We start from the raw sequence: 27,207 nt of genomic DNA on the forward strand, positions 1-27,207 counted from the left end.
CTTCACTGTTCTTTCCATTTGGGGTAAAATTACAACATTTTGGGAGACTGGTATAAATCCCATCTTTGTAAAACAAAACAAAGCCTAAACATATGTATTTTGTTGACAAAACCCCAAAATCTGGAAGGTGATAATGTGTTAACAATGATTATTTCTACGCAGTACAGCAAATAGGACTGAAAAGTAGTCATTTAAACTTTATACATTCTATATTTTTGTATTTGTTCTAATAAGCGTGTATTGCTTTTATAAAGTAGTTATTAAAGTAGTCTTTGCTTCAAGATATTTTTTAAAAAAATCAGTGAATTAAAGAAAAAATTCACAAGGAAAAAAGGCTTCTGTTTTGATTCATTCTTTGTCAGTACATGCAAAATTATCTGATGTATGATGTGCTAAGCTCTGAGAATTCCTTAAATTCAAGGCCATGGTTTATGTATTAATTTGTTCCTCACTTGCTCAAATTTTCTTCTCTACTTACTACCTCCCCAACCTCCCACTGCCCCCGGACAATCTTCCCTCTTTTACGCTAGACGTTGGCCATACTGTTCTCCTTTATACTTCTTGAATGCATTATTTCTCCCTCAATTCAGGGCCTCTGCACAAAACAGAATCCTCCTTCCCCTTTTCTAGCTTAACTCTTGATCATCTTACTTCCTCAGAGAAGCTTTCCCCAATTTCTCCAGACGAGGTAAGGTCCCTTTACCATATGTTTCCACTGTACTCAGTACGTCTTCCTTGGCAGCAATCAGTACATTAGTAATTACTTCTTCAAAATCTAGCATCTTCCCCACTAGATTTAACCTCCATGAGGGCATGGAGTCTATATTAGTCTAGTTCACTCTAGTCAATTGCTTACTACCTTCATAATTTTTGTCATAACTACACAGAAACTTGATTATTTTCTTCTTGAAATCAACTTTTAATATTCAAATATACACAACACATGAAACCAAGGGCTTGCTATGATGGTTATAAATTTTCGAATCCATGTTAAAATAAATGCATGAGTATCAGAAGTTAAAAAAAAAAAGTCCATGTACCCCCTAAAATCATTTGGGTCTTGCTGTGGAGTATGAGATCCACTTTACTAAACTGTGCTAATGTAATCCCAGCAATTGCACAATACTTGACAAATAGTATCCTTTCAACAAACAGAGTGGGGATCACAAAGACTTACCTCGCTTTTGGCTTCTATACGTAAAACACGACTAGTCTTTGTGATTGGGTCTTCATGTCCAGTTTCCTCAAACAGTTTACCTTCTGAAAACTTATACGTGTAATACTTAGGGGGGCGTATAGGAGAGCAAAGCTGAAAGGGGCAGTTCTTTGGGTCTGAATTTGTATCCATTATGAATCCACAGGCCCAAGGTGGGAGCTGAAGAAATAAAAGTTATTTTTACTCTTTATCTAGACACTAAGTATTATTAATTAAATTTCTGGGTCTGCTCCAAACAAGATGATGTGGACATCAAATTTATTTTTATCCATTATCACATAATGCCTCATCTAAGGGTTACTTCAGCACAACAAAAAATATTTCAAGTGAAAAACAAAACTCTATGCAAATGACCAAAAAAATAAGGAAAAAGTACAGGAAAATGGTTTATCATGAATCTAGATTTACATGAAGTCTCCTTCAATAAAAAAGTTTATTTTGGGGGTATATAAACTTGGGCAATGAAACAGCAAAATGATTAATAATAACAGCAAATCAAGTAGTAATTCCAGAACCCAGAAACATCTCCAAGATCTCTATTCTCATAGAACACGATATTTCTCACGTGTTTTTAATAATTTATCCAGCAGCCCTTACTCTGCTGCCTGGACAGCATAAGTGATGACAGTTATTATTCCAGGGCTACAAACTGGCTCAGCAGCACTAAAGCATTTACAATTTGTTTTTAACTTTAGCTCCCAGGGTAACCATTGTGCAGAAGAAAACCTTTCCCGCACATCCACTCTGAGAGACTCACAGCTATTACGCTTAAGATTCTTAACTTTAAGAAAAAAGGAAAGAAATCAAAATTTATTCTCTCAGAGCAGCAGGGTCCAGCCTCAAACCTTCCACTAACATCCCTCTTACACCTTTTAAAGAACTCTAGTAAGCAGGCTGACAGTGTGTTAGAAATGGTACTGAGAGTCAGAACATTAAAAGAAAATTGCCTTTCTTTTCCTGAGTAATTGTAGAAAGAGCAAATTCCTTAGAAAATCAGAGGTCTTGGCACAGCAACGTCACTGGTGGGCACTATTTAGAAAGGGTAGGTGGGGGATGTATGCATAAAGAGTGTACCATTTAACCTGTAGAAACTATAGCCAAAGAGCTTATGTTCACAGAGCAAATTCCTTGCAATTAATCCAAAGAATCCACTGCCCTGAAACACCAGGGACATAAATTTGCAATGTCTCTCTAAAAGAGTTCCTAATTTATTCTCCTCAGATTGTGGGTTACTTTCAAGGATAATTTGTTTATTTAAATATAAGCCATAACTAGAAAGAAAAATGTAATCATGAAAGTTGGGAAATCTGGTAGCAAAAGTGAAACGAGTAAAAATTGAGACCTCAGTGGGAAGAAAAGGAAGAAGCATTGCTATTAACCTTGTAACACAGGCCTCAGATTGACGGCACAAGGCTCCTCAGCCCTCAGCGGTACAAGTTTTTCTCCCCTTTGGTGACACTTTAAAACATTTTCCATGTGACTCATGTAGTAAGTTTAATTTTTTTGGTTTTTTTTAGTAAGCTTAGTTTCTGATTAAATGGTTCCAATAAATCAAAAAGTCTTTTGGGTGTATTTCTTAAACTAATGGGACCAAGGTTAAAGTTTTAATCATAACAAAAACTGTTCCATGGCTATGGACTTTTTAAAGTTTGTCCAGCTGATATAGAGGTATTAACTATCTCAAGGATATCTTCAGCCACATTTCCTATTGAGATAAGCCTGCAGTATCATCTATGTATATTAATGAACAGAGCCTGAGAAGAATTATAAGCTGGCCAGGTGATATGCCGATATTCCTTGAGATATTTGACAGAAACAGGTTTAGTTTAAGCATTCTACCAGCTAACCACAGTCATTTCATCAAAAGAATGATTAAGACATACATGCTGAAAGAAAATCAGCCCAAGCATGCAGGCTGCTCCAGATGAATTGATGTTAGCACAAAGCAAAACATTTCCTAATTTGCTTTAATTAAATATCACAACCAAATAATATATCATAACTAAAAACATCACCAGGAAATACTGATGACATGATGACCAAGGATATGAGGCAATATATTAAGGGCTTCACATTTTCTATTGCTGAGATTGAGTTTATAAAGCTCTTTTAGTCAAGTGCGCACTGGGCAGAGATGTTACATACAGAAATACTTTATAATCCACTCACAGTATGGCTTACAGATGTCCTTTGTATATAGCACTGTCTGTGCATATTAATCAGTGTTATCCAGTTCATAAAAAGGCTCTGATCTATAGAATTCTCTTTAACTAGCACCTGGTATATAATATAGTATTTGATTCCATGTGATGATGACTCAGAACATCATACTCATATCATAAATAGGTACTACAGGTTGGGAAAGGTCAAGGAATAAAGAAATAGAGGATACAGAATAAATGAAAGACATGATGTTTGTGTTAATGGAAGTTAAAACAATGGAAACTGAGGCATATCTTAAAAATATAAAAAATATAAAAGGCCATATTTACTTAAAAATCACATCTTAGCAAAGTCTCATGACATTCCTAATTCTGAAAGAATTTTGTTATAATAAATGCATCGCTAGAAATTATATATTTTCTCCCATCCCTATTCCTATAGACTACAATAAGAACAGATGCTCTGCCAGTTTCTGGATTGAAGATGTCTGAATTTGGCATCAATTAGCAAGTGAAAAGACACACTTTTGAATTCAGTAGATGAAAGCAGTTAACAAAACTGCTGGAGTTAAAAATCACCATTTTTGTTTTAGGACATTTATACAGCCTTCTAAGGCACAAGACATTACATCTGATAATTTGATAATCTGATTTCATGAAGTAGATGGAAAATTTTGCTTGTTTTATTTAGGCCCTAGGTATTTCTTATTTATACCACTGTAACAATCTCAAAACTAACCTCTATGCCGCTTATCTCTTGGTGCTTTGGTGTACTCTAACACAGCTGCCCGATAACCTCATGAAGTACAGCTTGACTCCTTAAATTATTCCCCTGTCCGCACACTTCACATGTTCCCCTCTTCATAATTTACGCATAAATTCACCACCTTGACAGTCAAAGAATGTCAAATCATAGCTTCATCACCTAGAAATTTATTCTGCTTCAATAAAAATGAATTATTAGCAGTTTCCTGAACATTTTCTGAACTTCTCCAGCTTAGAGCTTCATTTGATGGACTTTCTCAGCCTAGAATACCATTCCCTTCCCCACCCATCAAAATCCTATCTATCCTCTTTGGTTTATCTCAAATTCTACTTCTCCTCAAAGCTTTCCTGGGCCCTCTTCCTTTCCTTTGGACCTCACAGCACATTTTATGTTTCTGATCCCACTTATTTAAACCCATCTTATACTTGATCTTTGTGTACTAGTCTAATCTCATGATAAACTGTATTCTCCTTAAGGCCTGATATTTTGTCCTACTATCTTTCCATTCCAGAGCGCCCAATACAGTACTTTGCACACAGAAATTTGATAAACATCCAGTGAATTTACTGGAATTGCATTTTAACAAAAATTGTGATAGTAGTACAGATGGGGAGGTACAAGTGGTCTGTTTGCTGGTCACACAACTCCATATCAAGCAAAACAGAGGGCTCTCTTCTTCTCTTCAGTGCATGCTATCTAAAGTCACATATTAATGCTGCCTTAAAACTGGGCAGTAACGTTACTGTTCACCAGTTTTAGCAATAAAATTGGCAAAGAGATGATGAAGACATGAGAATGCAGTGGCAGAAACATAGTAGCAGAAACACAGTGGGTATGACTACTATCCCCACTGGGGGTGTGGGATGGGAACAGGAGGCAGTGGTTAGGCACCAGCTGCCAAGTTGGCCTCAGTTATTACTATATCTAAAGTTGTAGAGACATGTGATATAGAGATAAGCAGAAAGAGAAATATAATGGCACTTTACCTCTGAAATTCATGCTATAAGACAGTATTTTTAAGTAAAAGTGCACAAAATGGAAGGTCCTCTAAGTAATTCTAAAACAAACCTCCTAAACCTGATAAAGACCCAATATGCTAAATTCCATTTAAATTAATTTCCTTTTAAGAAAAAGTATATTGGTATTATTCAAAATTTGATGTTCTGTTAATAAACTGCATATATTTTGACTAATGTATTATCTTTCGAAAATTAAACATACCTTTAGAGACCGAACTGAATCGTCAGCCAGACCAATCACATTAACATAAAGTAGATTGCTATGCTTCAGGAACAGAACACAGTGATCCTTAAACATGTCCAGGTCTACAACTTTGGTATTTCTCTTCATTGTGAAAAATAAATCCCAATTCATAATAGCAGGGGTATCAGCAGCTGTTCTCATTAGCTGTGTGGAACAAAATTAAAAGAGATCTAGGTACCAGAACATGATTACTACTGCATCCAGAAATGAAACCACTGAAAACCAGACCATACTCATCTTCACTGTTTTATGAAGAGCTGAAGGAACTAACTCTGCATCAGGGCTGAAGTGTGAACATCACCGTATGAATGAGCCCAGGCTAGGCTGCTGGGTGGGTATAGCCCAGTGCTTAGCTGACTGGTCAACCAAGGGACATTTGAGTGAGAGTACTGACAGCTAGTTGACTGTGGAACTATCAATGAGCCTAGCCAAAACCAGTAAAAGAACTGCCTGAGATCAATCCAAACTGCTGACTCACAAAATCATAAGCTTATAAAAGTTTTTTAAGCCACTAAGTTTGGCTTTGATAACTAATATATTCAGGATAGAGTATGTTTTCATTTACTAACCTTTTTAGGTACAATTAAAATATGAAGAGGTATTAGCTCTAAGGGAAGAGAAAGGGGATTGGTTCTACATAGGAAGATAGCATTAGTTTTTACAATACCCAAAGCTTACAAAACAATAAACTTTTAGAGCAAGAAATGTTGATGTTAGTGTAACACTCCCTAAGAGCCTAAATGGGGACCAGGAGGATACAGGATTTACCTTGAATTCTGTAGGCTCGCCAACATTAGTGAGAATGTATAATTCATCATCTCTGTGTTCTACGTAGTAAAGGACCCCGTGTATTCGCTTCTGGATAAGTACTGGTGGGTCCCAAGGGCTCATGCCATCTATCAACCACACCTCTGAAGTGGTCTTGTTCATAATATTCATGGTGAGAAAACGACTGTCTTTTGTAAGATAAAGGAAAACAAAAAAGCTGCACAGAAGAAAGAGGGAGAGAGAGATACGAAAACCCAATAAATTTCAAATGCAGGCTATCTTGTTAATGACAATATCTCACTGGTGTTCAGTATATATATTAATTTATAATGCAGACAGAAAATAAAAACTCCTTAGTGAATACTGCTTATAAAAACTGGCTATTATATCTCTCATTTCCTCCCCAAAGGCATTCAAAATAATTTTTCTCTAACATTTTATTATAAAAAATTTTCAAACATACAGTAAAGATGAAAGAAATGTAAGGTAAATACCGACATACCTACCACTAAGATTCAATCATGGCTAACATTTTGTTATATTGTCTTTATCACATATCTATCAATCCATCTTTTTTTAAAAAATGCATTTCAAGGTAAACTACAGACATCATCTAACTCTCAATCACATTAATAGATTATAGGACTTTTTCCTGAGAAGAGGAAATAAACTTCCTAGAGGAGATATGTAACTGTAGGGAAGAAAAGGGACACAGAGTTTCCTTTGTTTTTCTTCTCTGTGCATGTTGGATATCCTTTTTCCTACTCTCCTAGTTTTTACAACAAAACAAACAATAGGAAGAAAAACCCTCACAATCTCACTAACCTAACACATTTTTTAAATTAACTATTTTAATTTTTCGATTTTTCCTTCTAAGGCTTAATTGTATTTTATACATGTCTTTTTTTTGTGTGTGTGGTACGCGGGCCTCTCACTGCTGTGGCCTCTCCCGTTGCGGAGCACAGGCTCCGGATGCGCAGGCTCAGTGGCCATGGCTCATGGGCCCAGCCGCTCTGCGGCACGTGGGATCCTCCCGGACCAGGGCACGAACCTGTGTCCCCTGCATCGGCAGGCGGACTCTCAACCACTGCGCCACCAGGGAAGTCCTATACATGTCTTTAAATAGATGTAGTTATTTAAAAAATATAGATGCAATTCTGGCTTCTGCATTTAGGATTTTTTTTTTTTTTTTTTAATTGGCTGCGCTGTGCGGCACATGGGATCTCAGTTCCCCAACCAGGGATAGAACCTGCGCCTGCTGCAGTGGAAGTGCAGAGTCTTAAGCACTGGACTGCCAGGGAAGTCCCTGCATTTCTTCTTACACATATTATCATCTTCCCCTACATTAGTTATACAGTCTGTGATCATTATTTTTAATGGCTACATAATATTCTATCGAGTTGAATTATCATAATTCTTAAAAATGTAGATTTTAATGTTTCATTGTAATAAATATAAAAGGGAATATGTCATGAAGACAGTTTCCCTCTCCCTAACTTAAAAAATAAATTAATTTGGTTGTGCTGGGTCTTCTTAGTTGTGGCTGGTGGGCTCCTTAGTTGCGGCCGGTGGGCTCCTTAGTTGCGACTCACTGGCTCCTTTAGTTGTGGCATGTGTGCTCCCTAGTTGCAGCCAGTGGGTTCCCTAGATGCAGCAGGCAGGCTCCTCAGCTGAGGCTTGCCGCCTCCTTAGTTGTGGCATGAGAACTCCCATCTGTGGCATGCATGCGGGACCTAGCTCCCCACCCAGGGAACGAACCTGGGCCCTCTGCATTGGGAGTGCAGAGTCTTAACCACTGCACCACCAGGGAAGTCCCTCTTTCCAACTTTTATAGTTATTTCCTTAGGATAAATTCTTAGTAACAGAAATACTGTTTTAATGATTAAGTATTTTTATGACTCTTGATCAATATAATCAAATACTATCCCAAGAGCATTACACTAATTCATATTGACACACTGGATGCCTTTAAATATTCTACCTACATGTTTCCTTATTACAAAAGTAATTCATACTGAAAATACTAAAGAATATAAAGAAGGACGATAACCCTGAATTCCACTCCCCAGAGATAAGCATTTTGGTAAAATTCCTTTTGTACTGGATTACATTACCATGTTTGTCAATTTTATTTCTTTGCAGTGTGTCCATTTTAAACTTGGTGATGTAGTTTACATTATTGGTCTATAACCATCTCTTTATAAATTAAGGACATTAACTTGTCTTTTTGGTTGAAAATACTTTCCCCCATTTTGTCATATGGATTTTTTTTTCATCTTTATTGGAGTATAATTGCTTTACAATGGTGTGTTAGTTTCTGCTTCATAACAAAGTGAATCAGTCACACACACATATGTGTCATATGGATTTTAATTTATTTGTTTACAATAGTTTCTGACATAAGAGTCTAATATTTTAGATAATCAAGAATATTGGTACTAACCCTTGTAATTTCTTCTATTGATTTTATGCTCTGGAAATATTTCAACCAAGCTGAGTGAAATACATATATTTTCACCTAGGGTTTTTTTTTTTTTTGATGGTTTTATTTTTACCAATAGATCCTTTAAATCTTTTAGTAATGTACGCTAATGTACAAAGCGATGAAAATTATTTTCGTCCAAATATTCAATATTCACATTCTAGGGTCTGTTTTAGGGTTATCCTGGTCTCTTTTATTGGTCTGTCAATTTGGATTATTTTAACTGTTGTGCCTTCACATGTTTTAATATATTGTTGTAAGGCAGATCCCCTGCCCTATCTTACTCTTTATTTTCAACACTTCTTTTGCTACTTTTATCTACTTATTTATGTGTAATGATGACACAGGTAATCAAAAGATAAATTACTCAGTCAATTATCTGGCAGACATGTGGTTACAGGGAAGTGAGAACACAAGCATCTCTGTAAGTAACAGTTTTCTTAGAAAGAGAAGTAAAGTTGTGGTAACTACCAAGCAAAAACCTACAGTAGATACACAAAATATAAAGAGAAGGGAATCAAACTATATAGCACCATGGAAAATAATCAATTCATTAAGGAAGACAGTAGGAAAGGAAGAACTGGGAACTATTGATCCAAAGCAGCTAGAAAACATGAAAAAGATGGCATTAGTAAGTCTTTAGCTGTTATAAATTACTCTAAATGTAAATGAATTAAATTCTCCAAGCAAAAGGCAAGAAGTGGCTAAGCAGATAAAAAAAGAACTAACTATATGCTGCCTACAGTAAGAGATTCATTTCAGTTTCATGGACATACATAGGGTCAAAATAAAGAAAAAGACATTCCACACAAGTAGAAACCAAGAGGGAGCAAGGGTAGCTATACTTGTATCAGACAAAATAGACCTTAACTCAAAAGCTCTAACAAGAGATAAAGAAGGCCACTACATAATGACAAAGGTGTCAATTCGTCAAGAAGATTTATAACAAGCATAAATATATATGCACTCGACATCAGAACCCTCAAATATATTAAGCAAATATTAACAGATCTGAAAGGAAAATAGACAACATAATAATAGTAGGGGACTTTAGTAGCCCACTTTCAACAATGGATAGATCATCCAGGCAGAAAATCAGTAATGGAAACCTTGGACGTGAACTATACTTTAGAACAAATGGATCTAACAGACATATACAGAACATTCTGTCCAACAGCAAAAAAAAATAAAAATACCATTCTTCTCAAGTGGACCTGGAACATTCTCCAGGACAGATTATGTGTTAGGTCACAAAATAAGTCTTAACAGGAAAAAAACTGGAAAATTCACAAATATATGGAAATTAAACAATACACTCCTAAACAACCAAAGGGTCAAAGAAGAAATCAAAAGGGAAATAAAAAAAAAAAAACCTTGAAGTAAATGAAAATGGAAATACCACACACCAAAACCTAACGGATGCAGCAAAATCAGTTCTAATAGAGGCATTTATAGCAATAAACACTTACATTAAGAAAAAAGAAAAATCTCAAATGAACTTCACACCTCAAGAAACTAGAAAAAGAAATAATTTTGGCTAACCTTACTTGTGAGAGCAGAATACTGAAACCTGGGGATCAAAGCAAACACAGTAAAAAAAACAGCTCAGTCTCAGAAGTTCTACGAAGACCTTTATTACATTTTCTCTACTGGTATGCTGCTTTTCCCTCTTGGTCCTTCCCTTTGGATTAGGGCTGTTAAGTACAGTTGACCCTTGAACAACATGGATTTGAACTGGTGGGGTCCACTTATACACAGATTTTTCTCAATAAATACATACCACACTACCACACCATCTGCGGTTGGTTGAATACTCTGATATGGAACAGTGGTTAAAGAGAATACTCTGATATGAAACAGTGGATAAACAGTGAATACTCTGATATGGAACAGTGGATAAAGATATGGAACAGTGGATAAAGATATGGAACAGTGGATAAAGAGGGTCAACCGTAAAGTTACAGGTGGATTTTCAACCACACGGGAGTCAGTGCTCCTAACCCCCAGTTGTTCAAGGGTCAACTGTATTCAGAATCGACAAACTAATCTGTGCTTTAGAGATCAGATGCCAAACTAGGTTTAAACATACTTAATTATGGTTAATTCTTTTTGGGGTAGAAAAAGCATACTAGAAGTCAAAAATCAAGAATCTTAAATGTATGTATAACTCAATCTTAGAACTTAGGATAGTAACAACATATGGCAATTAAGTACCTTATTCAAGGGTATGACTCACAGGGTCAATTTTGAGTTTTATTCACAAGATGTGAAATGGTTCACAATCATAAGTCATTGATACAATGTAATAAATTACTAGCTTAAACTGTCATCTCCAAAAGATATCCTTGACAAATAACACATAAAGTAGTGGATCGTATGAATAGCTGGTTCTAGTAAATTCTCATTAAAACAATCATCATCAGAAAAAAGCAATGACAGCATTACTGAACCCAGAATGTTAGTTCTATGGGTTGGAATAATACAATTTCTCCAGACCTCAAGTTCTTTATATAAACTGGGTGTTGTATAAGATTTTCTTTAAGGTCCTTGTCAGCTCTGAGATTTTATTAAGTGAAGGGTTACTTTTCTTGTTTGGGTATCAATTTTACTGTCATAGATTTGGTGTTAAAGATAATTTTTCTCTCTTGCAAAATCTGTTCAGACATTGTCCAAATTATACTGTAAGAGGTGACAGGACCCTGGTGTTAAGAAATAATTTATCATAAATCATTTGGAAAAGTGTATCTGGCTAAGAGTTAAGGGATTTTGCCAGATAAATTTATTATCATTTCCTCCCAAGCATGGGTAAGTGGTAATATGAGGCATAAGTCCTGAAGCAAAAAGAATTAGCTTTAAGGAGGAATTACCAAAGTATTGGGGAAAGTAAAATTTAAAGACCAATGTATATCATGGTTCAAAGCAAGCAATTTAAAATTCAGGTAACCTATATGAAATAAATGGTGAATTCTGTGTTACTGGCACCATGGTTATTCTAGTTACGACTTACAAGAGATTGATAATTGCTGCATGGAAACCATATTAAATGTTTAATTAACAACTCCTCTCATGTGTCAGTACAGAAAGAATGTTAGTGACTCAGCATTTGAATCTAATGATATATTTGTGTTCACTCTGAAGTTTGAATGTAACTAATTTCCAATTTTGAATCTAAACCACTTATAAAAGAATGCTTATGCTCCTCTTAGCCTTATTATATCTGATTCCAGCCAAAATCAATGTTATAAGTCAACCAAAAGCAGCACTTTAGATAACTAGAGAAATATTCTGAAGAAAAAGACTTAATTGCATTGTTTTAGTACCTTGGGTCTTTTTCTGTGTAAAAACGTTCATTACGCCTGTTATCACCAAAAGTGGCTCGATATACATCATGACAGCGAAGGTTCCTCTGGAAGGTGTAGAATAAAACATCTTCATCTTCTTCATCCTTTACCCATTCTAAAAGAAAATAATTAAAGAATTATATATATCCACCTATTTACAGTTTAAAAAAAAAAAGGCACAGTGCATTCTAATTTTGAGTGCCAAATAGAAGAGATGTGCAAGTTTATCCCTGGAAATCTAAATCTAACATAGGTTTGACTACGTCTAACCCCGTTATTTATAAGCCAGAGATATTTCCAGAGAATAAGATACTACTACATCAATTCTAAGTTTTCAAGTAGTTATTAGTCTCAGGGTACTCAAGTTTCTAAGTAAGAGATGAATATTCAATATTTAAGAAAGACTTTGGTAAAGTCACATTTGCTTTCAGGAGATGAATTATGTTTAGATCTACAACCTCTAAATTTGAGGAAATTTTGGACCATTTTCTCTCATGCCTAAATGTTTTCTGCCTGTTTTCAAGCCACAGGATATCTCAAACTACCAAATATGGTGTTTTCTAGATCTTACCAGAGGCTGTCAATGAAAGTTTTCACACAATTACATCATGACTGCCACCTGGCTGACAGTGACTGTAAGACATTATTGTATAGTATGCATTCTGATTTTAGAGAGGTTAAAATGTACAAGAGGTATGCCTTAGAATCAATTAGATACGGTATAATTTCTATTCACTGCAAAAGCATTTAGTTATTAAACAATGGGGACATTTATGGCAGAAAATAAAAAGGGAGGATAAAGTATAAACATATATATCACTCAGTGATAAATGATAAAATTTAAAGTTGGTTCTATTGGTAAAAATATCGTAGCTTTTATTGAATAAGTTAGTTCATCGTGTTCCAGAGTTCCTTGGTAGTGACCCTGGGCAATGTGCTATAATGGCTTAACAAGATGATGTGAAATGAAAAAATCATACCCAAGCTTAAAGTTGAATAAAATATTAAGAGACAATTTATGTGAAAATGTACTCTAAATAATAGCAAAGAATTACTGATATATTAACATATACTGTACAACCTGGACTCCGATTACAATACTTTTAAAAATATGAACATGAATTTGGATATTTAACTAAAGAAGGGAAGGTCTCCTGAATAAGAGGCACAGAGGAAGGTATGGAGTCCACAGGGATAAACAGGTCAGGCATTCATCCTCTCATTCACTCACGTGAGCAAGTAAAAATGTTTGCAAAGTGTGGACAATCCTCTTTACTGTTGCCTTTTCAATGTAGAAGACTGTTTTGGTTGGTGGCTTACCAAAACTGGACACATTTGGGAAAGAAGCTTCCATTACAGGTTGATCACTGAGCTTCACAACTACACAGGTAGATGCTTCAGAATCTTCAGTTCTTATCTTGGCAGCTACATATTTTTCATCAGGAGCAACTCTGATACAATCAATGAAGGGTTGCTCTAATTTAAGTTCCTCCAAATTGAACAAAACTTCATAATTATCATTGTCTGCTGCATAAAGAAAAGGATAAAGGAGATAATTCCACAAAATATACTTCAAAAAATTTTAAATGGTATTTCAATGTTTTAAACTAGCATTCCGCTTCTGTAAGAGGCTACGTTTTGGCATCTTTGAACACTGACAGCAGTTTGATGTGTACAGAAAATGGCATTAGTATTTAATACTACCCTACGTTATTCAATATTATTCAATGCATCAACCTACGTGATGTTACTTGATAGTTATAGTCTAATATTTGTAGACCATATAGAACCTAGAAAAGTAAGAAAACGTTAAGTGACCCTGAATAGTCTATATAGTGCCTAGCACAGTATCCAGGATTTGGTAGATGCTCAAAAAATGCTGGTTCCCACCTCCATTCTCTCTGCCAGAGCTTTTGAATGTAGCTGTTAATTATATCTTAGGTAAACCCAGAAATTAAAAAACTACTCATTTAAAAAAAGAGAAAAAAATCAGAAATTGAAAACAGATATTTTCTATACCTTTGAAAAATCAATACCAAATTTCCAATGAAAAATGTGAAACCTGAAAAATCAGATATTTCTTAAAAGGAAAAACTGTTTTGTACCTTCTTCATCTTTGGAACGAACCAAACAGCAGCCCTCTTGATAATAAACAAAACCACCATGTTTAATCTGACAATGAAAAGAAACAAATAGTTTATTTAATTACAATTTATTCAATAATTTAAAAACAATTTAAGTAATTGTTCAGTGATCTGACTAGTCAAAATGAAGAAATGAGATCTTTTATAAGCAAACGTGTTGCAGTCTATGAATGAACATATAAAAAATACAAAATGAATCACTTTTTACAATATAGTGATTAAAATATGGTTTTCATATGTTTACAATCAATCACTGGAGGAGTTTCTAATACATAAATGTAAGAGGCAACAAAGAGAAGGCATTAACGAAACCTACGTCAGTTATGACTGTACAAACCACTTTAGCTTTACTTCTGTAACATCTCACAACAGAGATCAAGTGGCATCTTTAAGATAATCCAAAATGATGCAGATGTGGAAACTGTGACTTAGACTAGTCTGAAAACCCAGTCAATTACTTTCTGAGAGTCTTTCCTTTAAAATATGCTGTCACTGCCAATTGTCCACGGTTTGATCTGATTTTACACAAAGCATCTCACCCTCTGTGAGGGTGATAGATAGAGACAATTTAAGATTGAAAGACTATTAACCAATATATGAATCATGCTCTTGTCTAATTCCTACATATTAAATGCAACTGATTGATATGATTTCAGGTAACTTAAGACAATTACTACTTGCTAGTTAGTGGCATAATCTGAATCTGGAATTCCTCATCCTTAACTTATTGCTATTTCCATTTTAGTACGTATGTAATTTTCATTCATAAGCTGTGGTTGTTTTCCAATCTTACCGAAAAATTTTCAACATGCATGTTCAATCTGTTTCAACTGAATATTTATGACTGTGGTAAACACAAAACAGTCAAGCAAATATTTGGATTTCATGGTATTGTACTATTTAAAGTGAATTTTCTTTTATTAAAAAAAGTACAGATAGAACAATCAAATAATTTTCAAGTAATAAAACATTATGAGTTAGTTTCATTTGAACTTCTCCTTGGGAGTATTTAAAAAATTTAAAAACAGAATTGGTTTTTTCCAAAAACCAGAATTAACATGATATGCTTGGAAATTCATCTTGGCTTTGATCTTTATAATTTATTTAAAGGACCATACTCAGCTTACTCTTTGTTCTTTAAGTTTTTCAGCATATTTTAAAGGCCAAAAGCAGTGTAATTTTGATGTGGGATTATGTTTATAAATCACAAGGTATTTTATTTGTATCCTGACTGGTAATATCAGATTTAAAAAAAAAGATATGATATCCTACCTCTGCATTGATGATTTCGTATTCTTCTTGTGGCTGTGTTTCTAATTTTGTTCTCACTTTTTCAAATGCATCCATGTTTTCTGAGAGGGATTTTTTGTTTTCTTGTTTAATAGGCAAAAATTCCTGGAAAAAGTTTTATCAGTATGATCATAATATTTCAACTAGGGAGAAAACCTTTGCTTTTTAAAGGTAATTCTTATTTCCTTTTCATTCAAGTACTACAACGTTAGGTCTATACCTATGAAATAATATGCATTTCACAGATCTTAAATGTTTCATAAGCTCAATACATTATTTCCTCTTTTTCATTTAAAAATGTAAACAAGTAAGGTGGATACTTGATGACTATACTATTAATTCAAATGGCTAAGTCCTTAAGATGCAGTAGTACTAAGAAGCACTGGAAAGTCTTCAGAAATATTATGAGAAAGCAGTAAAGGAAATCCTATGAACATTTACATATTTAATAGCCAGGTGTGAGAAGTAAAAGTCTACTGAGTTTTATAAAGTACTGAAATACCTCCTAAAAAGGGGAAAACGTCAAAGGGAGAGGAAGACATTATCATTATTAATAAATGTTCACTATTATTTTATTCACAGCAAGAGTTATGACAAAAAGTTTTTCGTACTTTATATCTTCATTAGCCATAATTTTTCTTCTCATGGAGATAAGGAATCCTCCGCATAGAACGGTTTATTAGCTCAAAAGGCAAATTAATGCTTTATAAAACAGAGCTTCTCTTTGAGGTTAAAAAAATATATATATACTCATCTTCAAAAAGGAAAAATAATGGAAAATTAACAAGTAGAGATATAGGTGAAAGCTAAAATAAAGCACTCAGTGTCTTATTAGGAGTATCTAATAAGCTAACAGCTTAAGTAAGTTGATCTCTGGTGAGCATATAAATATCATATGAATTATTAAAATTTGGATAAGGCAAAACCTTAGTTGTCAAATTAAAAAAAGGGTTGAGGGGCTTCCCTGGTGGCGCAGCGGTTGAGAGTCCGCCTGCCAATGCAGGGGACACGGGTTCGTGCCTCGGTCCGGGAAGATCCCACATGCCACGGAGTGCTAGGCTCGTGAGCCATGGCTGCTGAGCCTGCGTGTCCGGAGCCTGTGCTCCGCAACGGGAGAGGCCACAACAGTGAGAGGCCCGCGTACCGCAAAAAGAAGAAAAATAAATAAATAAAGGGTTGAATAATTCAACACTCCACAGGTTTCCCTTGCTTAAGGAAAATAATTCTAGCCAAGATTTTAAATGTTAGCTTTCTGCCAAAGATGACAACTGTAGTGCCAGAAAGAGCACTAAGCCTTTGGTTAGGACCTGCAACAGCTGGTAAATATTTATTGCATAAGGGTATCCATGATACTTTACCAACAGTGTAGAGAATGTAAGCTATAAATACAGTTTATATCACAAGGAGTTTACAGTCTAAAATTAAACACAAGAATAAAACAGAAAAATCACCAAAGCAAATTAAATGAAAAAATAATCATTCACGAAGTTTTTTAGAGTTTTTGAGATGCTTTATGATTTGGACTAGATTCACATTACCAACAATGGCTATTACAGTAGTCTAAATCATTCAGTCTCTACTTCAATAATAAAATTAATATGATTAATGATTTGAAATTCAAATTCTAAAGGCTCATTTTTTTTTTTAGTATTTCTACAAAATCTAGTGTTAACCTTTAGTGAGGCAAAATATCTATACCAATAATTTCCTATTATCAACCAAGGCACAAATCAGAAGATCGCTAGAAATCTATCTTGAAACTAGAACTTAGTGGTAGAAGCTACCTTTTCATATCCAGATATATGCTTATCTATTCTGTTAATTCCTATTAGAACTTTTGAAGTACAGTCAGGATGGCTATGAAGAGAGTATCTCTTTCTACTACCTTGCAGCTCCTAGCACATTGTAGGTGAGGAGCTGGGCTCTGTGGTACGTGGGCCTCTCACCGTTGTGGCCTCTCCCGTTGCGGAGCACAGGCTCCGGACACGCAGGCTCAGCGGCCATGGCTCATGGGCCTAGCCGTTCCGCGGCATGTGGGATCTTCCCGGACCGGGGCACGAACCCGTGTCCCCTGCATTGGCAGGCGGACTCTCAACCACTGCGCCACCAGGGAAGCCCGGCTCTGCCACTTTTAAACACCCATTCTTATTGAGAGCCATGGCCAATGCCAGGCTAAGGCAACAGGGCTGGGCCCAATATCTATCCTCCTAAACTTATTTTACACTCTTGATTAACCTTTTTCTGTGTCACAAATCCAAATAAACTGAGCTTACGTGAACCAAAATAACCCTGAAAGCAATAGGATTTTTAATTGCCTTAATAAAATGGAAGTAGAATTCGAGAGTTTTGTAAGTAATTCCTCAAAAGGAATTACTTCCAGGGAAACTGAGATTTTATATAATAATCATAAAGTACTCCAAATTGGTTTTGGTTTAAGTTCTGTCGCCAAGAATACCCACTGGGTGTTTTAAGCTTTCATTTCAATGCCAGCTAGCATTACCATCAGGGTATGCAGCTAAACCTATCCATTTTAGCCAAGTATCTTAATGCAGGGGTTCCCAACCTCTGGGCTGCGAACTGGTACCTGTCTGTGGCCTGCTAGGAAGTGGGCCACACAGCCGGAGGTGAGCGACAGGCGAGCGAGCAAAGCTTCATCTGCTGCTCCCCATCGCTTGCATTAGCACCTGAACCATCCCCCCATCCCCCGTCCATGCAAAAACTGTCTTCCACAAAACTGGTCCCTGGTGCCAAAAAGATTGGGGAACACTGTCTTAATACATGAATAGTCTATTGGTTTTAAGGGAATATACTACCTAAAGGAGCTGAGGTGAGGAGAGCTTTAAATTTTAAGAAAGTTACATGTACAGTATCACTCAATTAGTGGAAAAAAGAAGCATTCCTTCCCACCTTCTGGGTGGCCCACCACAAAACCATTTTACAACGGAAACTCGTAAGACAAGAGAATGGAATATGTAAACTTCACATTTTATTAATTTATTTTTTGGCTACACTACGTGGCATGCAGGATCTTAGTTCCCCAACCAGGGATCAAACCTGTGCCCCCTACAGTGGAGGCATGGAGTCAACCACTGGACTGCCAGGAAAGTCTCTGTAAACTTTATTACAGCAAATAATAATGAACTCTAAAAACAGAAAATAGCACAACAGAAGAACAGTGGGCAGCTTTTAGTCAAGATGGTGCCATTAATTAAAGGCTCATTCCAAGTCTGGGGCAGGGAGAGTAAAAAGTAGGCTTAGGTCATTTGTGTCAGAAAGCAAGAAGTGTTCAAAGGTTCATGGAGATGTGTCAAAAGAACACAAAGGCCAGTTTAAAGGGGTTCCTACTAGCCACATCTGGGACAGTTTGAGCATCAAAAACAATAATGACTGTAATTGATTATAATAAACTGAAAAAAATAAAAACAACAATTTAAAAAGAAGCAAAAAACAAAACAGACACCTAACTAAAATAAAAAAAATAAAAAGAGGGTATAAAAATAGGGGGAAACTCTTCTTAACAGAATACTCCCACCTAATAAATGTAGAAAGAATAACAGAAATAGAAAATCATTAGCAACCCCCAGTGAAACAAATGATTAGGGTAAAGATCATCCTTGGTTATTAAACTCATTAGATGAAATGATGTCAGGTAATAAAACATTTGCACAAAGTATTACCTTAAGTCTACTTAGTAACTGCAAAGGGAATAATGGCCTGTTAACAATGGAGAGAACTAGCAGTTATCACCTTAACTGAAATTGTCAAGCTTAGCACCATTAATAATGGGACAAGCTGAGATTATGTGTCTTCCTGAAATAATGTTAATATGAGACATTTCAATTTAAGACAGAAAAAAGAGAAGAGTAAACCTAAAGGAACTAGAAGAAAGGAAATAAAATTAATTTGTTTCAATTAAGTTGATACAGTAACTAACGAGAAGATCAACAAAATAAAAAAGTTGGTTCTTTTAAAAAATGTACTAAGGGGCTTCCCTGGTGGCACAGTGGTTGAAGAGTCCGCCTGCTGATGCAGGGGACGTGGGTTCATGCCCCGGTCCGGGAGGATCCCACATGCTGCGGAGCGGCTGGGCCTGTGAGCCATGGCTGCTGAGCCTGTGCGTCCGGAGCCTGTGCTCCGCAACAGGAGAGGCCACAACGGTGAGAGGCCCGTGTATCGCAAAAAAAAAAAAGTACTAAGAAAGACATGTATAGCAAAACTGATTAAAAAAATGATAAAACATTACGAGTGAAAAAAATGGCATAATTACAGATATAGTAAAGATTATTAAAACTTAAAATAACATTCTTTATGCTAATATATTTGAAAACATGATAGAATGGATAATATTGAAGAAAATAAATTACCAAAACAACTAAAAAAGAAGAAAAGCTGTATAAGCTAATAAATATCAAAGAAATTGATAACTAAGTGTTCCCTTCTTAAAAGAGACACAAAACCCAGATACTTTCAAAGGTAGCTTTCTCTAATCCTCAAGGAAAAGATAATCTCATATGTCAACTATTTAAGAAAAAAAATGCCAACTATTTAAAACTACTCAACTTATTTTATCACGCTAATATAACCCTGACACTAAAACTAGACAGTGACATTAGACAATTAAAAACCAATCTTACTGTAAAATATGGATTGAAAAAACTCTAAAATTCATAAATCAATGTATTTTTAAAAAGCACAAAATAAAAACAATAATAGTAACAATAAAATCCTATGTGACCAAGTAAGATTTACCTTAAGAATGAAAGGATGGTTCAATGTTAGAAAAATCCATCAATCACAAATAAAGGAAATAAATCTTAGGCCCATTTCCATTAATGCAGAAAAAACCAGAAAATAATGCACTTAAAAAATGATAAAAACCTTAAATTAGGAATAGAGGAACTTCCTTGACTTAATAAATGATCTCTCTTTTTTTACACAAAACCATACTAATCATCTGTGAAACTCTTTTCAAGGCTCTTAATTATATTCATTTAAAATATCTAGTTATATTTGCTGCTTATTTTCTTATTCAAAAAGTGACTGTTAAATGAAGGAAACTAATTGTTTCCAATGCTCCCTGCTTCTAATTTGTCTCCTTGAGCCCAGTAAGAGTTTTGCCCTTCTCATTCCACTGACTGCTCTTGTCAAGGTCACTGATGGCCAGAGATATTATGGGGGGGAGAGACAAGATGGCAGAATAGAAAGATGTGAGCTCACCTCTTCTTATGAAAACACCCAAATCACAACTAACTGCTGAACAACACTGACAAAAAATTCCTGGAACCTACCAAAAAAAAGATATCCTACATCCAAAGACAAAGAAGCCACAACGAGATAGTAGGAGGGGGGCAATCATGATAAATCAAATACCATACCCGACGGGTAGATGACCCACAAACTGGAAAATAATCATACCACAAAAGTTCTCCCACAGGGGCAAAAGTTCTGAGCCCCACATCAGGCTCACCAGCCTGGGTGTCTGGCAAAGGGAGGAGGAGCCCCCAGAGAATCTGGCTTTGAAGGCCAGCAGGTTTTGATAGCAGGAATTCCACAGGACTAGGGGAAACAGAAACTGCACTCTTGGAGGGTGCACACAAAGTCTCATGTGCACCAGGACCAAGGGAAAAAATAAATGACCTCAAAAGAGCCTGGGCCAGACCTACTGGCTGGTATTGGAGGGTTTTCTGTGGAGGCAGGGGGTGGCTGTGGCTCACTGTGGGGACAAAGACACCGGCAGCAGTAGTTCTGGGGAGTACTCATTGGCGTGAGCCCTACTGGTGGCTGCAATTTTCTCACCAAGACCTGGCCCCACCCAACAGCCTGTAGGCTCCAGTGCTGGGATATGTCAGGTCAAACAACCAACAGGGCAGGAACACATCAGCAGACAGGCTGCTTAAAGTGTTCCTGAGCACAGAGCTTCCTGCTAAACATACCCCTTGACATGGCCCTGCCCACCAGAGGGACAAGACCCAGCCCCACCCACCAATGGGCAGGAACTAGTCCTTCCCACCAGGAAGGCTGGACAAGCCTCTTAGTCTCATCCACCAGCAGGCAGACAGCAGAAACAAGAAGAACTACAATCCTGTAGCCTGTGGAACAGAAACCATAATCACAGAAAGTTAGACAAAATGACATGGCAGAGGAATATGTTCCAAATGAAGGAACAAGATAAAACCGCAGAAGAACATCTAAGTGAAGTGGAGATAGGCAATCTACCTGAAAAAGAGTTCAGAGTAATGATAGTAAAGATGATCCAAGATCTTGGAAAAGGCACAGACTCAGAATATACAAGAAATGTTTAACAAAGAGAAGAACTAAAGAACAAACAAACAGAGATGAACAATAAAATAACTGAAATGAAAAATACACTTGAAGGAATCAATTGCAGAATAACTGAGGCAGAAGAACAGATAAGTGAGCTGGAAGACAGAATGGTGGAAATCACTGCTATGGAACAGAATAAAGAAAAAAGAATGAAAAGAAATGAGGACAGTCTAAGAGACCTCTGAGACAACATTAAAGGCACCAACATTCACATTATAGGGATCCCAGAAGAACAAGACAGAGAGAAGGGACCTGAGAAAATATCTGAAGAGATAATAGCTGAAAACTTCCCTAATGTGGGAAAGGAAACAGTCACTCAAGTCCAAGAAGCACAGAGAGTCCCAGGCAAGATAAACCGAAGGAGGAACATGCCGAGACACATAGTAATCAAACTGACAAAAATAAAGACAAAGAAAAAATAATAAAAGCAACAGGGAAGAGCAACAAATAACATACAAGAGAATTCTCATAAGGTTATTAGCTGATTTCTTAGCAGACACTCTGCAAGCCAGAAGGGAGTGGAGGATATATTTAAAGTGATGAAAGGGAAGAACCTACAACCAAGAATGCTCTAATCAGCAAGGCTCTCATTCAGATTCAATGGAGAAATCAAAAGCTTTATAGACAAGCAAAAGCTAAGAGAATTTGGCACCACCAGACCAGCTTTGCAACAAATGCTAAAGGAACTTCTCAAGGTGGAAAAGAAAAGGTTACAACTAGAAACAAGAAAATTAAGAATGGAAAAGCTCACTGGTAAAGGCAAACATACAGTAAAGGTAGGAAATGATCCACATACAAATATGATATCAAAACCAGCAATCGTGAGGAGAGTACAAATGCAGAATATTGGAAATGGATTTGAAATTAAAAGACCAGCAACTTAAAACAATCTAGTTTACATATAGACTGCTACATCAAAACCTCATGGTAACTGCAAACTGAAAATCTACAATAGATATACCACAAAAAAGAAAAAGGAATCCAAACACAACAGTAAAGTTAGTCATCAAATCACAAGAGAACAAAAGAGGAAGGGTCGAAAAAAGACCTACAAAAACAAATCCAAAACAATTAACAAAATGGCAATAAGAACATACATGTCGATAATTACTTTAAATGTAAATGGATTAAATGATCCAACAAAAGACAAAGACTGGCTAAATGGATACAAGAATAAGACCCATCTATATGCTGTCTACAAGAGATCCACTTCAGATCTAGGGACACATACAGACTGAAAGTGAGGAGATGGAAAAAGCTATCCCATGCAAATGGAAATAAAAGAATGCTGGAGTAGCAATACTCATATCAGACTAAATAGACTTTAAAATAAAGAATGTTACAAGAGACAAGGAAGGATACTACATAATGATCAAGGGATCAATCCAAGAAAAAGATATACCAATTATAAATATACATGCACCCAACATAGGAGCACCTCAATAAATAAGGCAACTGCTAACAGCTGTAAAAGAGGAAATAAACAGTAACACAATAGTGGGGGACTTTAATACCCCACTTTCATCAATGGACAGATGATCCAGACAGAAAATCAATAAGGAGACACAGGCCTTAAATGACACATTAGACCAGATGAACTTAATTGATATTTACAGAGCATTCCATCCAAAAGCAGCAGAATACACATTCTTCTCCAGTACCCATGGAACACTCTCCAGGACTGATCACACGGTGGGCCACAAAGTGAACCTTGGTAATTTAAGAAAACTGAAATTGTACCAAGAATCTTTTCCAACTACAATGCTAGGAAAAGAAAACTGTAAAACAAAACAAAACAAAAAACTGTAAAAAAACACAAACACGTGGAGACTAAACAATATGCTACTAAACAACTAATGGATCACTGAAGAAATCAAAGAGGAAATCAAAAAATACCTAGAGACAAATAAAAACAAAAGCATGCCAATCCAAAACCTATGGGACGCAACAAAAGCAGTCTTAAGAGAGAAGTTGATAGCAATAAAATCTTACCTCAGGAAACAAGAAAATCTCAAATAAACAACCTAACCTCACACCTAAAGCAAATAGAGAAAGAAGAACAAACAAAACTCAAAGTTAGTAAAAGAAATCATAAAGATCAGAGAATAAATAAATGAAATAGAGACAAAGAAAACAACAGAAAAGATCAATGAAACTAAAAGCTAGTTCTATGAAAAGATAAACAAAATTGATAAACCTTTAACCAGACTCCTCAAGAAAAAAAGGTAGAGGGCTCAAATCAATAAAATTAGAAATGAAAAAGGAGAAGTTACAATGGACACCACAGAAATACAAGGGATCATAAGAGACTACTACAAGCAACTATATGCCAATAAAATGGACAACCTAGAAGAAATGGACAAATTCTTAGAAAGGTACAATCTCCCAAGACTGACCCAGGAAGAATGGAAAATATGAACAGACCAATCACAAGTAGTGAAATTGAAATCTGTGATTAAAAAACTCCCAACTAACAAAAGTCCAGGACCAGATGGCTTCACAGGTGAATTCTATCAAACATTTAGAGAAGAGTTAACGCCTATCCTTCTGAAACTCTTCCAAAAAACTGCAGAGGAAAGAACACTCCCAAACTCATTCTACGAGGCCACCATCACCCTAATACCAAAATCAGACAAAGATAACACAAAAAAAGAAAATTACAGGCCAGTATCACTGATTAAGATAGATGCTAAAATCTTCAACAAAATATTTGCAAACTGAATCCAACGATATATTAAAAGGATCATACACCATGAAAAAGTGGGGTTTATCCCAGGGATGCAAGAATTTTTCAATATCCACAAAACAATCAGTATGACACACCACATCAACAAATTAAAGAATAAAAAACATATGATCATCTCAATAGAAAAAGCTTTGACAAAATTCAACACCCATTTATGATGATAAGTCTCCAGAAAGTGGGTATAGAGAGAACATACTTCAACATAATAAAGGCCATATATGTCAAAACTATAGCTAATATCAAACTCAGTGGGGAAAAGCTGAAAGTATTTCCTCGAAGATCAGGAACAAGACAAAGATGTCCACTCTTGTCACTTTCATTCAACACAGTTTTGGAAGTCCTAGGCATGGCAATCAGAGAAGAAAAAGAAAGACAAGGAATCCAAATCAGAAAAGAAGTAAAACTGTCACTGTTGCAGATGACATGATGCTATCCATAGAAAATTCTGAATAAGCTACCAGAAAACTACTAGAGCTCATCAATGAATTCAGTAAAGTTGCAGGATACAAAATTAATACCTAGAAATCTACTGCATTTCTATGCAGTAACAACAAAAGATCAGAAAGAGAAATTAAAGAAACAATCCCATTTACTCTTGCATCAAAAATAATATATAGGAATAAACCTACCTAAGGAGACAAAAGATCTATAACCACATAACTATAGGACACTGATGAAAGAAATCGAAGATGACACAGATGGAAAGACACACCATGTTCTTAGATTGTAAGAATCAATACTGTCAAAATGACTATACTACCAAGGCAATCTACAGATTCAATGCAATCCCTATCAAATTACCAACGGTATTTTGCACAGAACTAGAAGAAATAATTTTAAAATTTGTATGGAGACACAAAAGACCCTGAATAGCCAAAGCAATCTTGAGAAAGAAAAACAGAGCTGGAGGAATCAGGCTTCCTGACTTCAAATTATACTGCAAAGCTACGGTAATCAAGACAGTATGGTACTGGCACAAAAACAGAAATATAGATCAATGGAACAGGATAGAAAGCCCAGAGATAAACCCATGCGCCGATGGTCAACTAATCTACAACAAAGGAGGAAAGACTACACAATGGAGAAAAGACAGTCTCTTCAATAAATAGTGCTGGGAAAACTGGACAGCTACATGTAAAAGAATGAGATTAGAACATTCTTTAACACCATACATAATAATAAACTCAAAATGGATTAAAGACCTAAATGTAACAGCAGATACCATAAAACTCTTAGAGGAAAACATAGGCAGAACACCCTTTGACATAAATCGCAGCAATATCTTTTTCAATCCATCTCCTAGAGTAATGGAAATAAAAACAAAAATAAACAAATGGGACCTAATTAAACTCAAAAGCTTTTGCACAGCAAAGGAAACCATAAACAAAACGAAAAGACAACCCACAGAATGGGAGAAAATATTTGCAAAGATGCGATCAACAAGGGATTAATCTCCAAACTTACAAACAGCTCATGTGGCTCAATATCAAAAAAACAAACAACCCAATCAAAAAATGGGCAGAAGACCTAAATAGACATTTCTCCAAAGACATACAGGTGGCCAAGAGGCACATGAAAAGATGCTCAACATCACTAATTATTAGAGAAATGCACACCAAAACTACAATGAGATATCACCTCACACCAGTCAGAATGGTCATCATCAAAAGTCTACAGGGCTTCCCTAGTGGCGCAGTGGTTGAGAGTCCGCCTGCCGATGCAGGGGACATGGGTTCATGTCCCAGTCTGGGAAGATCCCACATGCTGCGGAGCGGCTAGGCCCATGAGCCATGGCCGCTGAGCCTGCGCGTCCGGAGCCTGTGCTCCGCAATGGGAGAAGCCACAACAGTGAGAGGCCTGCGTACCGTAAAAAAAAAAAAAAAAAAAAAAAAGTCTACAAACAATAAATGCTGGAGAGGGTGTGAAGAAAAGGGAACCCTCCTACACTGTTGGTGGGAATGTAAATTGGTACAGCCACAATGGAGAACAATATGGAGGTTCCTTAAAAAAACTAAAAATAGAGCTACCATATGATCAAGCAATCCCACTCCTGGGCATATATCTGGAGAAAACCATGGTTTGAAAGGATGCATGCACCCCAATGTTCATTGCAGTGCTGTTTACAATAGCCAAGAATGGAAGCAACCTTAATGCCCATCGACAGAGGAATGGATAAAGAAGATGTGGTACACATATACATTGGAATGTTATTCAGCCATTAAAAAGAATGAAATAGTGCCATTTGTAGCAACATGGATGGACCCAGAGATTATCATACTAAGTGAAGTCAGACAGAGAAAGGCAAATATCATACCACATCACTTATATGCGGAATCTTAAAAAAATGATACAAGGGGCTTCCCTGGTGGCGCAGTGGTTGAGAGTCCGCCTGTTGATGCAGGGGACGCGGGTTCGTGCCCCGGTCCGGGAGGATCCCACATGCCGCGGAGCGGCTGGGCCCGTGGGCCATGGCCGCTGAGCCTGCGCGTCCGGAGCCTGTGCTCCGCAACGGGAGAGGCCACAACAGTGAGAGGCCCGCGTACCGCAAAAAAATTAAAAAAAAAAAAATGATACAAATGAACTTATTTCCAAACTGAAACAGACTCACAGACTTAGAAAACAAACTTATCGTTTGGGACTTCCCTGGTGGCGCCACAAAGAATCTTCCTGTCAATGCAGGAGGCATGGGTTCGATCCCTGGTCTG

General features: G+C 36.3%; 1 protein-coding gene across 2 annotated transcripts in view; it reads right to left on the bottom strand.

Moving 5' to 3' along the window:
• Positions 1 to 27,207, bottom strand: part of PREPL (prolyl endopeptidase like) — a 54,368-nt gene that overhangs the window by 10,554 nt on the left and 16,607 nt on the right. For both annotated transcript variants that reach the window (XM_082672870.1, XM_082672871.1), the window contains 7 exons: positions 15,415 to 15,537; positions 14,104 to 14,170; positions 13,319 to 13,525; positions 11,978 to 12,113; positions 6,176 to 6,392; positions 5,366 to 5,551; positions 1,178 to 1,375 (listed from right to left, as the gene is read on the bottom strand). In XM_082672870.1, coding sequence (XP_082528996.1) covers positions 1,178 to 1,375; positions 5,366 to 5,551; positions 6,176 to 6,392; positions 11,978 to 12,113; positions 13,319 to 13,525; positions 14,104 to 14,170; positions 15,415 to 15,489 — 1,086 coding nt within the window. In that variant the 5' untranslated portion in view covers positions 15,490 to 15,537. The remainder of the gene's footprint in view (positions 1 to 1,177; positions 1,376 to 5,365; positions 5,552 to 6,175; positions 6,393 to 11,977; positions 12,114 to 13,318; positions 13,526 to 14,103; positions 14,171 to 15,414; positions 15,538 to 27,207) is intronic.

This window comes from Grampus griseus (genome assembly GCF_964374135.1).
Source record: "Grampus griseus genome assembly, chromosome: 15".
Classification (NCBI taxonomy): domain Eukaryota; kingdom Metazoa; phylum Chordata; class Mammalia; order Artiodactyla; family Delphinidae; genus Grampus; species Grampus griseus.